A 14,448-nucleotide genomic window follows, 5' to 3' on the forward strand; every position below is an offset into this window, starting at 1 on the left:
ACCCGCATGTCTCTGCTCCTCCATTTCGATCGATCCACTCGGTCTGGGGCTCGCGCTGATGACGTAACGAGAAGGACGCGCCTTCATCCCTTGTACACACCTCAACCTCTTGACCCCTCCCCCACGTCAAATCAGTGACACAAAGCGAGGCGCAAAGAAAAAATGAAGCGCAAAGGAAAGCTTGCACCGCAGAGGCACGGATGACTGAAACGCGGATTTAAAGGAGCAAAGGGAAATGTGTTGCAAAGTCATTGCTGTTGAAGTTTTACTTTGCTAAACTTTATTTTTTCTCTTGTGGTAAACTTTTCTTTTGCAATTATTTTTTTTTTACTTGCAAAAAAGCAATTTTTTTCTCAATACTCTATTTTTATTTGCAAAACATATTTTTTTTATTTGCAAAACATATTTTTTGTTTGCAAAACATTGTTTTATTTTGCAGATATATATGGCCCTATTTTGACTCCATATATTTTGGGTCATTCTACAGAATCAGTGAAAACTGCTGTCCCACGAAAAAAACTAAAGGATATTACTTCAAGACTTTCAAATATTAGATGTTTACTAAGTTCCTTTAATTATCAATTGAAAACCACAATAATATTTATCAGTTAGCTTAATATATATATATATATATATATATATATATATATATATATATATATAATTTATTGGTTATTTTCAATTGAGAGGTGGCTGTCCCGAACCCTAAACTCTAAATTTCAACTTATGGAAACAATAAATATATATATATATATATATATGACTAATATATATATATATATATATATATATATATGACTAATACTGATTTTAACTACACCCCTAAACGTATTATCAGGAAAGATTCCTATCTCTCAAAGCTAAATTTTTTCTGCAATTAAGCACACTTTTTGGATGCTTTTCAATAACACTTAGTTTGTATACGGTATGTGTACCACTGTTCAGAACTGTGCTAGCTAACCATGTGCTGATTTGCATCTTTGAGGTAGGCTGAAAAGTATCTAAAATTCCAAAGCTTTCTGAAAATACAGTACAAGAATTAACTGCACAACTACTAGAGATGTGTTCTTTGGATATTGTACAATTTGCATACATACAAAATGTGAGGATAATTATAACTTACTTTTTTTTCTTTTTTTTTTTTGTGAAACTTTTTCATTAATCACTGTGTCCTCATGTCCTGTTCCAGGTTTTAATCTGTTTGCTAATTAATCTAGATTTGGATCATGTGTGGTGTGTCTATTTATGTGCACTTGACATTTTCTAATAGCTATTTGGCAGGTAGAAGCAGTTAAAGACAAGAGTGCAAGGTCATTAATAGTTATCTGGGACACTAATCCTGTTGCCTGAATGGGCATAACAGAACCTCTTGGTGTTATCTCACGGATTAGTTTTATGTAACGGATTAGCCCCCACCTCCACTGTGCAGAATTTTGAGGTTAGTGTAGCTGGTGACAGCAAAGCTTAATTCTCTGACCTTCCTTGGATACAGACCGTGCATCAGTGTTTCGCATCTCTCTTCATCGCTCTTTCAGGAAGGCCCAGTAACTTCTACATCTTCATTTGGAGAGCAGAAAGGCGAGAGAAAACATGCCATGCCTGCATTCGGAGTCCCTGCCTTCTTTGCCTGCTGAAGGGAGGTATGGAGTCACCTCAGCCTGCAGGGGGTCTCAAGGGTCCAGATCCAAGTCAGCCAAAAAGGGTAAGAATGGAGAAAAGGGTTCGTGTGTGGAGAGGAATGACAGAGAGAAAGAACAGCGTGTCATCACCAGTGCTGGGTGGTTCTTCTCACCTCTCTGGACCCCAGGGGCCAAAACCCAAAGAATGGGATTCAGGATGGGAAAGGACAGCGAGAAAGTGAAGGCATGGCTGGATGATCATTCAGACTCTGCCAGATCTTATTTTAGCAGATCCTCAAGGTGAGCATTGTAGCTGTATCTGTTCTGAGAGAGTATTTACAAGTTACATTTTGTGATTGATGCATTTTTAATTATGTTTTTTTATTCTTCATGTCTTAAGTTCAAGCAATGCAAACAGTAGTTATACGCTCTTAAGAAAAATGGTTGTAAGTAAAACAAGTAAAAGTTCTTTGTGGTGCTAGAACAAACGACTGGGAGATCTCAGTTTAGTACTTACAGATACATACATACATATATATATATATATATATATATATATATATATATATATATAAATATATTAAAGTTTTGAAAGAAGTCTTTTAGCTCACCCAGGCTGTATTTATTTAATCAAAATATAGTAATATTGTGATTTATTACGACAATTCAGATATTTTCTGTTTCAATATGATTAGAATTTATTTCAGTGATGGCAAAATTTAATTTTAAATGTCAGAACTGATTTTCTGCTCAAGAAACATTCATAAAATCAGTGTAAATATTTTATTTAATTTGTCAACACTTTTTTATGAATTTTTAAATGATAAATGATCTCATAAATGATCTCACAGACAGCAAAAAGTCTGGCTTAATTTAATAGGAATTTCTATTTAAATTTGGTCTTGTCGATCTATAACATAAGATATACTGGTGACCACCCATGCTGGTCTTTTTTTTTTTTTAACAGAGATGGCTTCATATTATATACTTTAGACATAGCTGTTCCCAAAGAATTACATTGCCATTTAACCTGCTGTTTTATCTCTTCTCTTCTCAGACATTGGATGCATGACTGTGTAGAAAGAGCCCAAGCTGCCCAAACCCTCATAACTGAGCCAAGATCTAGGTGGACTATTCTTGGCAGACGCAGGGTTTCCCACCCCCTGTGTGTGCCCTCTCGAGGACATGTGCACCCTTCCACAATGGAAAGACCACACTCCTGCCTTTCTGTCCATCAGACTGATGATGCTGTGTGTCTGGATCGGGCCTGGGGGCATTCTACAAACTTTCCATTTTCTCCTTGTGTGTCAAGGTCAAAGTGTTTGCCACATTCTCTGAGCTCCCCAAGACCAGCAGGACAGTGTATGAGAGGCGAGTCCTGTAACTTCATGATGCGACTCTTTGGTGGCCTGATTAGACCTCTACAGAACAAAATCATCTGTCAGATCCTACAGCATCTTTCTGAGATCACTCAGGCCCAGCGCTGCTGTCTCTCCATGACAACGGTGGACAAAACAGGTGTTAAGTGTTTGGGTCCTCTCTTCCAATCAGATGAGGAGTCTGTCTACGGTTACACACAGGCAGAATGGGACAAGTGCATTATGGGTTACGTGGTCAGCACTGGGAGGCCACTCAACATCAGTGATGCCCGTGAGGTAATAAATGAGGGGTGTTTCGTGTCAAGTCTAATCTGGGCTCCGAGTCAGTTTAGGTCACTGGTGGGCTGTGGTCCAGGATTCCCCTTGTAACAGAAACACTAAGACTACTCAGGCTTTCCAGGACTGACCTGAACTAATTCTTTGTCCTAAAAACAGATTATTTTAATCCAAGGTGCTTTAAGTTTGCCATAATGTGCCAAGTTATTCAGAGCTTATCTTTTAACAGTTTGATCGGACTTTAAATGTCTTACTGCACTATTCGATAGATGCAAATGTGGTCTTGCTTAGATAAAGTTTAATATCTTAAACATAGCATGCTACCATTTAAATTTCAGTATTGAATTTTTTATGGATGCACTGATATTAATAAACAGCCAATACCGATATATAGCTGAAGGCCCATAAATGACATATATAGTACATTTCTATACTGTTTTGTTTAATTAAACTTAAAATAAAATAAAAAAATAAAATAAATCATTTATATGCTACAATGAAATGTATGCATTACAAAATAATACAATACAGTATGAAGTAAGCTATAGGCAGATAAACCGATAATTTCTAAATAAATTAAATATTAAAACAATATATATTGAAATATTAAAAGTCTAAATAAATGAATATTAAAACCAACATTTTTTTAAATGCTACTCTGAAAAACATTTGTTGTTGCATTTACTTTGAAACCATTTTCACAAATATTTACAAAGAAACAGCAAGCAACATATTTAATTTAATGCAAAATTTTAAAGTAGACAGATTGAAATAGTATTTTCTTGTAAAACATGCTTTAATAAACTTTGTTTCATCTGCAGCTTCGAAAAAATGATGTTATACGGTGCACAGTTGAATTTATGCCTTGCTACATATTGCAGTATTATGTGAAAATGGAACATCATTATGAGGTTTGATGAAGAGTACATTTAATAGTGTTATATATTAAACATTACTTCGAATATATACTACAAATATAATCTCAGTGTATAAATGGGAAATGGGCATGCGCAAGCAAATATTTTATGTTGACATACCAATGATTTAAAAAAGAATAACATATGATGCCAGTATAATCATGTGTATTTTTATTAGAGAAGAGCAGGCGTGGGAATAAGGAATGAAATTGTGTGTGCTTGCAAGTCTTTAAAAGCTTTGGGACATGTGCGTGGGAAGGGAAATCCTACCCTGATCTAAGTTTTAAACCCTGAATTGGCGCTGTGACAGAATGTGAAGAGAAAGACAAAATGAAAAGCAAAGATACGAATATGTGCTGAACTGGTATTTCTCTCTCAGAAGCCACTTAATTCTTATCTTTAGGTCTTTCAACTTCAAACCTTGTTTCGACTCTGTAATTTCTGACATTTGTCTGTGCAGTCAGCCATAAAACTAAATACGCTGTCATCGCCTCAGAAATAACATAGTGATGCAAGGTTTCAAATTGATGTTGTTTACTAGATCGCCTGAATGATTGATTTTAACTGTGCTTTGATAGGATCCAAGATTTCAGATTGAACTGTACGAGAGGGAAGAGGACAGACCCACAAGTATTCTCAGTGTGCCTATCCTGAACCACAAAAAGGAGGTTGGACAATCCTAGATCATCAGTTAATATATTGTCATTATGTTATATGTCCAGATTAGTATTTGTACCATTAACAAGACTGATTGTATATCTTTTCTGCATTATATTTATATTTGTGATATTACATATTGTCTGTTAAGGAAGTGGTCCATTGTATATTGGCAGGTTATAGGTGTTGTCATGGCTGTGAACAAAAGCAGGCCAGGCACATGTGTTGGCAGCTTTTTCTCAGAACATGATGAGAAAGTGAGTATTTATCATAAATGAAGATGGCAAACATTTTGCCTTTCATTAATCTGAAATTAAATAATACTGAGCATACATAAAAAGTTGTATAGGCATAGTGCATTGAGCATGAATATAGACTAATTGTATGTGACAGGCCACATATCTGTAATAAATACCAAATGCAATTTTTGTGGCATGTGACTTGACTGAGTCAAAGAATGAGCCGTCTTTTTGTCTCTAGGTCTTGTCGTCACACATGCTGTTGTTCGGACTGATCCTGGAAAACAGCCAGCTGTGTGAAAGTTCTGAACAAGAGCGCAAACGCAACCAGGTGTCACATAGACTTTCATTTAGACACTTTATCTAAAGTGACTCACTCACTCATCTGAAATGATTCTTCTGAAGAATACAGAACATTCTTATCACAAATAACTTTTTCTCTAGCTTGAAATAAGATATTTATTAACAACATTTTGCAACACAACAACATGGGGGGAAAAACACATAATTTGCAACTTTATCCTTAAAAATTACTGTATTGGGAAAGGGATGATATCAGATACTGTATGGGGTAATAATATGGTACTCAGATATATGTAAACATTCACCATAATGAATGATTAACTTACATCTAGGGATTCATCTTAAACTCACTTTTGATAAATCACTGTGGTTATAACTGTGCATTTGATTGACAGGTACTTTTGGAATTGGCCCAGCTGGTGTCACATGACTACCCCTCAGTGGATGACATGCTCATTAAACTGGCTGCTGTCATCCTGCCAGTTACAGAAGCACAATTCTGTACTGTTTTCATCTCAGACGACAGCTCCACGGTAGTACGAGAATAAATACAATTTATGGACAATGATTCGTTGTTAAAACAAAAAGGATGCTTTGTTTGCTTATTGGTAACTTCAATTCTGAACTTGAAACTGAGAGATCTGTGTTTTTTGTTGATGTCTTGCAGGGGCCTTTCTCAAAGATGGTCCATATAAAACATAAAGAAAGCAGTTGCTCCGACCAGTGTTCTACAAAGTAAATAAATGTTTATTCATAATTTAATCATGATATACACAAAATACAAGTACCTTGTTTTTTTAAGCCAATGATGTTGAAAGTCACATAATAATAGTGTTGAGTACTGCCATTTAATACTAACAAACAAACAAGGTTTAAAATATTAGTTATTCGTATGTACGTATATAATGTGTTTAGCATAGTTAAATGTGTAACTGTAATCTTTAGGGATTATGACGGCAATGACATCAGCTACATGTATGCCATGCATGTGCGAAACTCGATGAAGACACTTAACATTATCAACAGAGCTGTAAGTGTATCTGATTAATAACTTTGTCACTTTGCTAATTATATAATATTACTCATAAGTTAATATAGTGCTGGTATAAATATTGTTTCTTTTATATATATATTTCTCCAAGTCCCAGATTTCCAAAGTCTCTCAGATCAGGAGTTTGGTCGGCACACCTCTGAGAGGCAAACAGAGAGATAACATTATAGGTAAATGTCCACATTGTTGATCCAACAAACCAAAGCTCTGAGTGTTTTTGGTTTGTTTGTTTGTTTCAGACTTTTCTATTTTATATACTGTAGCTCATATTATAATAAATAACATACAGTAAGAATATAGTCCTATGCTTTAAACATGGAAAACATAGTTAGTTCAGATTGTTGGGTTTTGAAAGAATTTGACCAATTGGTTAAGATACAAATAGAGGCCATTCTGTGTATCTCTATAGCAATTTAAACGGTTGATAATTGGTATGAAAATAGTTTGTATAGACAGCGTACATATTCTTTTTTTAAGTTTTCTTCTTACAGGTGTGTGCCAGCTAGTCAATAAAATGGCTTTCACTGAGACCGAAGTTTTTAGTCGAGCTGATGAGCACTTCCTGGAAGACTTTGCGGTGTACTGTGCTCTAGGATTGCAAAAATTCAACACGGAGCAGAGGGCAGATAAAACCAGAGCAAAGCTGGCTGTGACTAAAGAGGTAGGAAATGCCATCACACTCTTTTTGAGTCACTGGAAATCACTTTTTACTGTAAGAATAATGAGCAAGTGATCTGAATACTGACTCAACAATCACTCAACACCAGGATTGATCTAGACAGAAAAATCTCATATTTAAAAGATTTTAGCAATAGAAATACAATGTTTTTCTTTTTTCTATTCACACTGTGTATGTATATGGGATTGTGTGTGTATGTTTGCACCTGCAGGTCTTATCTTATCAAATCTCTGCTTCACAAGAGGAACTTGATGCATTGGAGGTAACCATTCAAAAACTCTCCTTCTCCTTTTATTTTTCTTTAAAAAGTACCACCAGCTGCTCTACATTTGCACATGACTGACTTAACTCAGTCAGACTGTTATGTAACTGCATTAAAGCCGGAATATTTTGATGTGATAGCCAGAACTTGCAACTTCCTGTGGTTAGTGAACATTCTTGTGTATGTCTGTGTTTTTTTCAGTTGCACTTGAACACAGTAGCCCTACATTTTTTTTCAATGTGTCATTTAAAATGTCTTAAAAATGTTCCCATTTCCATACACTTTCTTTACCTCTAGGAGGTCGTCATCCCATCAGCAGATGTCTTCTGTTTACTGGATTTTGGCTTCAGTGATTTTGATATGTCTCAGACTGCCATGACTCAGGCTGTTGTGCGCATGTTCCTGGATCTCAATTTGCCCCAGGAGTTCAGCATTGACCACAAGGTTTCTGGTTTAATCCTGCTCGGCTCCTCTAGCTAATGTCACTAACTACCAAGCTTTGAGCAATTCTTTTGTGTAAGCTGTGGATTTAGAACTGGTATTTCCTTTTCTTCTTCAGACTCTGTGTCAGTGGGTTTTGAGCGTACAGAAGTGCTACAGAAGCAATGTGGTCTATCATAATTGGAGTCATGCATTGCGCACAGCCCAGTGTATGTTTGCCATGCTGCAGACAAAGGAACTAAAGGTCAGAATTATAATCTGTTGATAGACAATTTGTCCTAATCTTTTAAACTCAGCAGTGCACACTGGGTTAATAAGTTAAAAGGTTTGTTCTGAGAAAACTGGATTTAGCAAATTATTAGTTCATTAATCCCTGCCCTGCCAAATCTCTGATATTTCATTGACCTCACATTTGGTGTCATTCCAAGCTTGCTTAATCTCTGATGTTCTTTAATCCAGAGTAATTTTAGCAGTCTGGAGGTTCTTGCTCTCATGATTGCCAGTCTGTGCCATGATCTGGACCACAGAGGAGTAAATAACTCTTACATAGAGAGGTACACTACACTACTACAACCACCACTGTGCAGAACAACATTCCTCACCATGCTGTTATATGCATATGTCTAAAAGTATAGGGTTTCACTGGCCGAACAAGTTTTTGAATGTGTTTAAACATGTATGAATGCCTTTGTAATTTATACAAGGCAATTTAGTTTTTTAAAATGTGGCAAGCAGTTTTTGGTACCACTCTGTAGTGCTGTATCTGTATTTGAGATGCCACACTATGATTTCTAATTAAAAACTACTTGAATAACTATTAAAGAACTCTTACTGGGACACTGGATGTTTATTATTAATTAAAAAGCACTTTCTGTATTAATGTCTTACTCTTCAAGACCCTCTAGATCAGGGATCCTCAAATCTGGACCTCGAGATCCACTTTCCTGCGGAGTTTAGCTCTAACCCTAATTAAACACACCTGAGCATGCTAATCAGTGCCAATCAGTGTCTTTGGGATCATTAGAAAATCACAAGCAGGTGTCTTTGATCAGGGGTGAAGCTAAACTCTGCAGCGCATTGGACCTCCGGGGTAAGATTTGAGGAAGGGGGCTCTAGATCCTTAATCCTACCCAATTCTTACCTACTTAGTATTAATAAACAGTTATTAGGAGTATTTTGAGGTCATAGTTAATAGTTAGTTAATAGTGAGAATTGGACCCTAATCTAAAGTATGAGCAGAATAATTTGTGTAGTTTGAGGAATTCAGCCAATCACAGCCACTTGAGGAATTAAGCCAATCACAATGCATTGGACAGCTGGCCAATCAGTGTACACCTCGCATTTCAGAACGATGAGCTTTGTAAAAATGTACATGTTTCAGAAATGTGAGACATAGAGGAGCAACAATAATGTATATCATTTGGAAAATAATGCTTTTTTAATTTTATTTAAACTGCATAAACACAATGCATAACACCAAATACACAACATAATGTTCTTTTTAGCAAGGTCATATGACCATTTTAACTTGTTGAGGTTGATATATGATTCAGAAAGTAATTAGTAACTAGTAATTAATATTTTATTTTTAGAGTAACTAGTCCAACACTGTTAAGAACATAATACCTTTACATATTTAAACAATGTTTCATTGTAAATTGCCTTACTATTTTGTATTGGTAAATTACGTTTTGATAAATAGATACAATATTACAGTCCGTTGTGCATTTTTGACCCCCTATTTTTATTCTCTCTCTCTCTTTTTTCCCTTTCTTCCTCTCTCTTTGTCTTAGGAGTAACCAGCCACTGGCACAACTGTATGGTCACTCATCTCTGGAGCACCATCATTATGACATGTGTCTTCTCATTCTCAACAATCCCGTAAGATCCATCCATCCATCCATACATACATACATCTATCCATAAAATCCATTCAATTCATCCATCTTGTTGTCCATTCTTCCAACCATAGCATCCATCCATCCATCCATCCTCCATCTTCCCATAACATCATATGTTTATAGCATCCATCCTTTAATCATTCAACCATCCATCCATCCACCCATCTATCATTCACCATTCATCTATCAATCCATCCATTAATAGCATCCATTCATGCACCAGTAACATCCTTCTATCCATCCATAAATTAATTCATATTGTTGACCAGTCATCCGTTCATAGTATCTATCCATTGCATCCATCCATCCATCCATTTATAGCATCAATCCATAACAATCTGTTATGAGCAGAACGAGATGTTAGACTTATGGATCCATCTGCAGGCTTTTATTAGACAAAGACATGGTCAAAAACAGGCATGGGTCAAAACTGTTTCAGATAGTTAGTCTATAATCCATGGAACAGGCAAAAGAGTAATCCAATAAAAAATCCAAGGGCAAAATACATGGGTAGTGCAAAGTAAGGCAAGAAAAGACAGAAACAAGACAAGGTTACAGGCTAACACTCAGTCTAAGCAATAATCAACACTGTGTTTGTGGATGTGTGCAAACTTTATAGTGTTGTAAGAATCCACCCGCCGGCCCAAAATCCAGTGGCCTGGTCAAAGGTTTAATGCGTATTCTGTCTTTTAGTTGGGCTTCTGAATTTATCAGGATTTAGTTTAAATGTTAGTCTAGTTTCACGTGATCATTCAATTTTAGCAATATTTCTATCAAAAGCTGATCACAGATATCAATTGTTTAAATGGAAATCCCATACTTTCAATTCTTTATTCATTAGGGACCAGGTATCGCTCAGGAATTGCACTCAGTTCCGAACTTACTCAAAGGATGCAGAACAGTTATAATACCTTTAAACGAGATACACCCTGCATGCTCATAATAAAAATGCATTTTTTTCCCTATAGCCACGAGAGCTACACCGTGTTACGTTCGAGACAGTCAGAAATCTGAAGCACCTAATAATATTCCCCATGGTTCATCCATTGATGCTGAAGTGTGATCTGTCATGAACACAGACATTTTTCAAAAGAGATCAGAATAAATCAAATATAACAATTTATTATTTGTCAGGTAAAATTGTATCATGCCTATTACGTAATGAAACAATTAGAAACCAATTTAGAAAAGATAATGCAATTGTGAATCACATTGTAGCCGAATGGCATTTCTATGCTTCTCCACATGGTTCACTGTAACTATATGGAAAATAGCCAAGTGTTCCATGCTGGAGACAAACAAATTTAACATAATCACACATGTAACAGTTATCCTAATATAACACAAGACACACTGTCCAAAATGCATAGCATCAACAACCTTTTACCTAAGTATCTCAAAGAACACTTACAGCAAAGTAATCATGTGTTTTTAAAGAATAAACTTAACTAGCCCATGTGTACATGTAGTAGCACAAACAACTATACAGTGTGCTCTGTGGGCACAATGTGTTTAACAAAATTACATTTTTTAATCATACCTGACAGCAGCGAGACTCTCACACAATGCATGTTTTTTTTTCTGACTACAGATTCCCTACAGTAATGTTCACTTCCCTTTTATACTCAGAACAGAAACAAGAAAATCTTCAAATCAGTTGTAAAAACATAAAAACCGTTTGGTTTGTTAGGTTCTCATGACCCCAGGATTGCACCTGACCCGGGATAGGAAAACATTCTCACAGACCCTAAAGTGGGACACACCTGTAAATGAGGAAGGAGATAGGTGTTGTTTGCTCTCTTTGAAGATTTCTTCTCCAGATCAGTTTTATTGTTTTATGGCTTTTCTTGCCACATGGCATCTATTTTGTGTGAGTTCCTGAGTTTATGGGCTTCACAAGGAATTAATTTCATAAGGAAATAATTTCAATCCTTTCAATGTCGATGATAGGAAATAGTTGTGGTGCAATAATGAATTTCTTGGCAGGGGTTTATGGGAAAGGGAGTCCTTAGTGAACCAAGACAAAACACCTTATCATGACACATTGTTCAATAGTATCCATCCGTTCATAGCACGCATCCATAGCATCCTTAGAATTTGTCTGTCCATCCTTCTATCTAACGTTCATTTATCTCAATATTCATAAGTTTATGAATCCATGTCCATGCATAACTTCTTAAAACCCCTCAACATTCGTCTCTCTGGTGCAGGGCAGTCAGATTCTCAGCTCGCTCTCATTGAATGAATACAAGGCCTGTGTGCTGATGATTGAAAAGCACATTCTTGCAACAGACCTTGCTGTCTACATAGAGTAAGCATTTTTTCATTTTCCAGTTCAAGCTGGAAACACAGCTGTTCACACAAAATACATTAGAACGGAATTATCTTATTTTGATTAATTTTCTGTTTGTTTACCTTTAGGAAAAGAACTAAGTTCTTTAAACTTGCTCAGAGTAACAGCTGTCTTTGGACAGATGATGGACACAGAGAACTGCTTAGGTAAAAATATAAAACACATTTATTTGAAGAATATGCACATTAATACATGATATTCATACAATCATTAAAAAAAATTATTAATACAAATTTTATTTCACCTGACCCACATTGTCATGCAAACCAACAAAAATCAGCAGATATTTATTATACTTTCTTTTTCTAACAACACACTCTATATCTGCTCTCTGTAACTGTAGCACAGTGCAAGAACAGGAAACTTTCACCACACTTGATAGTTTGGCCACTTCCTGTCTCTATATTAACTGATGTTCTCGATCTAAATAGGTCAATGCTAATGACAGCAAGTGACATATCTGCAATAACCAAACCATGGCCAGTTCAGAAGCGGGTGAGCATTTCCCACACATACACACACACATGTACATGCATGCATGCAGAAACACCACAACACACATTTGCATGCATGCATGCAGAAACACCACAACCACACATGCATTTAAGCACACACACGCACACACACACACACACACAGTAAAAAAAAATTGTCTTTCTTTCTTTCTCTTCTACTTGGCAGATTGCTGAACTTGTAGCGACAGAATTTTATGCACAGGGAGACAGAGAAAAATATGAATTAAATATTCAGCCAATGGTAAGTCTGTAAGTCTATACCTTAAAGAGTTACATCTTTCTCTGCAGTTAGTACTTTTTTGTACAGGAAGATATTAAATATAAGAGGGAGGGAGACACATTATTTTGTAGTCCTTTTTTTTTGTTTCAGGTGTGTTGTTTTAATCAGAAGATTTATATCAAAGTTTAATCTCTTTCTCACAGCATGTGATGGACCGTGAAAACTCCAGTCGTTTACCTCACATGCAGGTTGACTATATTGATGGGATTTGCTCTCCGCTCTTTGAGGTGAGGGCTTGCCTGCACACATCCTGTTAGAAATGTGTGTCAATACGTGTGTGTAAGAGACATTGCTGCTGCATGCCTTTGTGTTGCAAAATAACCATTCAATCTGTACCTACTGTCTTTTTCCTTTTTCCCAGGCCCTGGCCAACATTTGTGAGTCCTGTTCACCTCTAAAAGAAGGCTGCAGAAGAAACAGAAAACATTGGCAACAGCTGGCAGATGGCAAAGAGGATAAAAAAGAGGAAGAAGAAAGGATAAAAAAAATGAAAGGAAAAACAGATGGAGAAAGAGAAGAAGCAAGTTAAAGCTATGTAAACTCTTGGTGAACCACTCAGAGAGTGGACCATTCCAGCAAGACTCAAAGTCTTATCTGATATTCAGATTATTACTTTATATGAGGAAATTAAAACCATTAGGCATGATAGCAAGATATGATTTATAGCCCTCACTCTCTGGCTGCCAGTCAACACTAAAGCAAAGAAAACAAGAAAAAAAGATGAAGAATTGAACTAAATAGTTCAATAATATGAAAGAGATGCAAATAAATATACGCTATTACATTGTTTTACCTTTGTCAACACTGGTATACTGTAGTACAAAACAACTGATCATGCCCATCTATATTTGTCATTCTTGTTTTTCAAATGAGCCACAGAATGTTTGTGAGAAATATCACAAATTACACAAGAGTAGTTCCTGGTTGGCTTTGTCACTCTAGTGAATCATTACTAAATAATGTTATAGTTAACCCTTTAAGGTACCCACTATGAAAAAAGCAAAGGAAAAATTATTTCTTTGCATTTACTATTCAATTATGATAAGAATAACAACACTCAGTAGTTTTTTTTTTATGAGACCCTACAGTATTTTAGATACAGTCCTCTACCAAACGGTTGAGATGTCTGTTCATAATAAAAGAACAACATTCAGAACAAGTCATATTAAGTGCAAGTTCTTGGCTAATAAAAAATCTGATGACTGCTATTGATGGCTCCAAACACATCGTGTGTGTGTGTGTGTGTGTGTGTGTGTGTACTTGTTTTTCTATTCTGGTGGGGACTTAAACCTGAATACACACAGACTCATGGTGACTTGTGTCTCGGTGGGGACCTAAATTGAGGTCCCCACGGGTAAACAAGCTGATAAATTACACAGAATGAAGTTTCTTGAAAATCTAAAAATGCAGAAAGTTTCCTGTGAGGGTTAGGTTTAGGTGTAGGGTTGGTGAAGGACGATAGAAAATACGGTCTGTACAGTATAAAAACCATTACACCTATGGAGAGTCCCCACAAGGATAGCTGACCAGACGTGTGTGTGTGTGTGCGCGCGTGTGTGTGTGTGTGTGCGCGTGC

At 36.2% G+C, this 14,448-nt stretch overlaps 1 protein-coding gene across 1 annotated transcript; it reads left to right on the forward strand.

Annotated features, from left to right (window-relative positions):
• Window positions 1–995: 995 nt before the first annotated feature.
• Window positions 996–13,838, forward strand: pde5aa (phosphodiesterase 5A, cGMP-specific, a). The gene is made up of 21 exons (XM_026204155.1): window positions 996–1,919; window positions 2,677–3,274; window positions 4,770–4,859; window positions 5,025–5,105; window positions 5,329–5,418; window positions 5,786–5,923; window positions 6,058–6,125; window positions 6,336–6,420; window positions 6,533–6,611; window positions 6,933–7,102; window positions 7,332–7,382; window positions 7,680–7,826; window positions 7,942–8,067; window positions 8,283–8,377; window positions 9,617–9,704; window positions 11,935–12,035; window positions 12,146–12,223; window positions 12,509–12,572; window positions 12,759–12,833; window positions 13,016–13,099; window positions 13,234–13,838. The coding sequence occupies exons 1-21, from the start codon at window positions 1,591–1,593 to the stop codon at window positions 13,399–13,401; spliced, it is 2,805 nt and encodes a 934-aa protein (XP_026059940.1). The 5' UTR covers window positions 996–1,590; the 3' UTR covers window positions 13,402–13,838.
• The last annotated feature ends 610 nt before the right edge of the window (window positions 13,839–14,448 follow it).

The sequence above is a fragment of the Carassius auratus genome, chromosome 26 (genome assembly GCF_003368295.1).
Source record: "Carassius auratus strain Wakin chromosome 26, ASM336829v1, whole genome shotgun sequence".
In the NCBI taxonomy this organism is placed as follows: domain Eukaryota; kingdom Metazoa; phylum Chordata; class Actinopteri; order Cypriniformes; family Cyprinidae; genus Carassius; species Carassius auratus.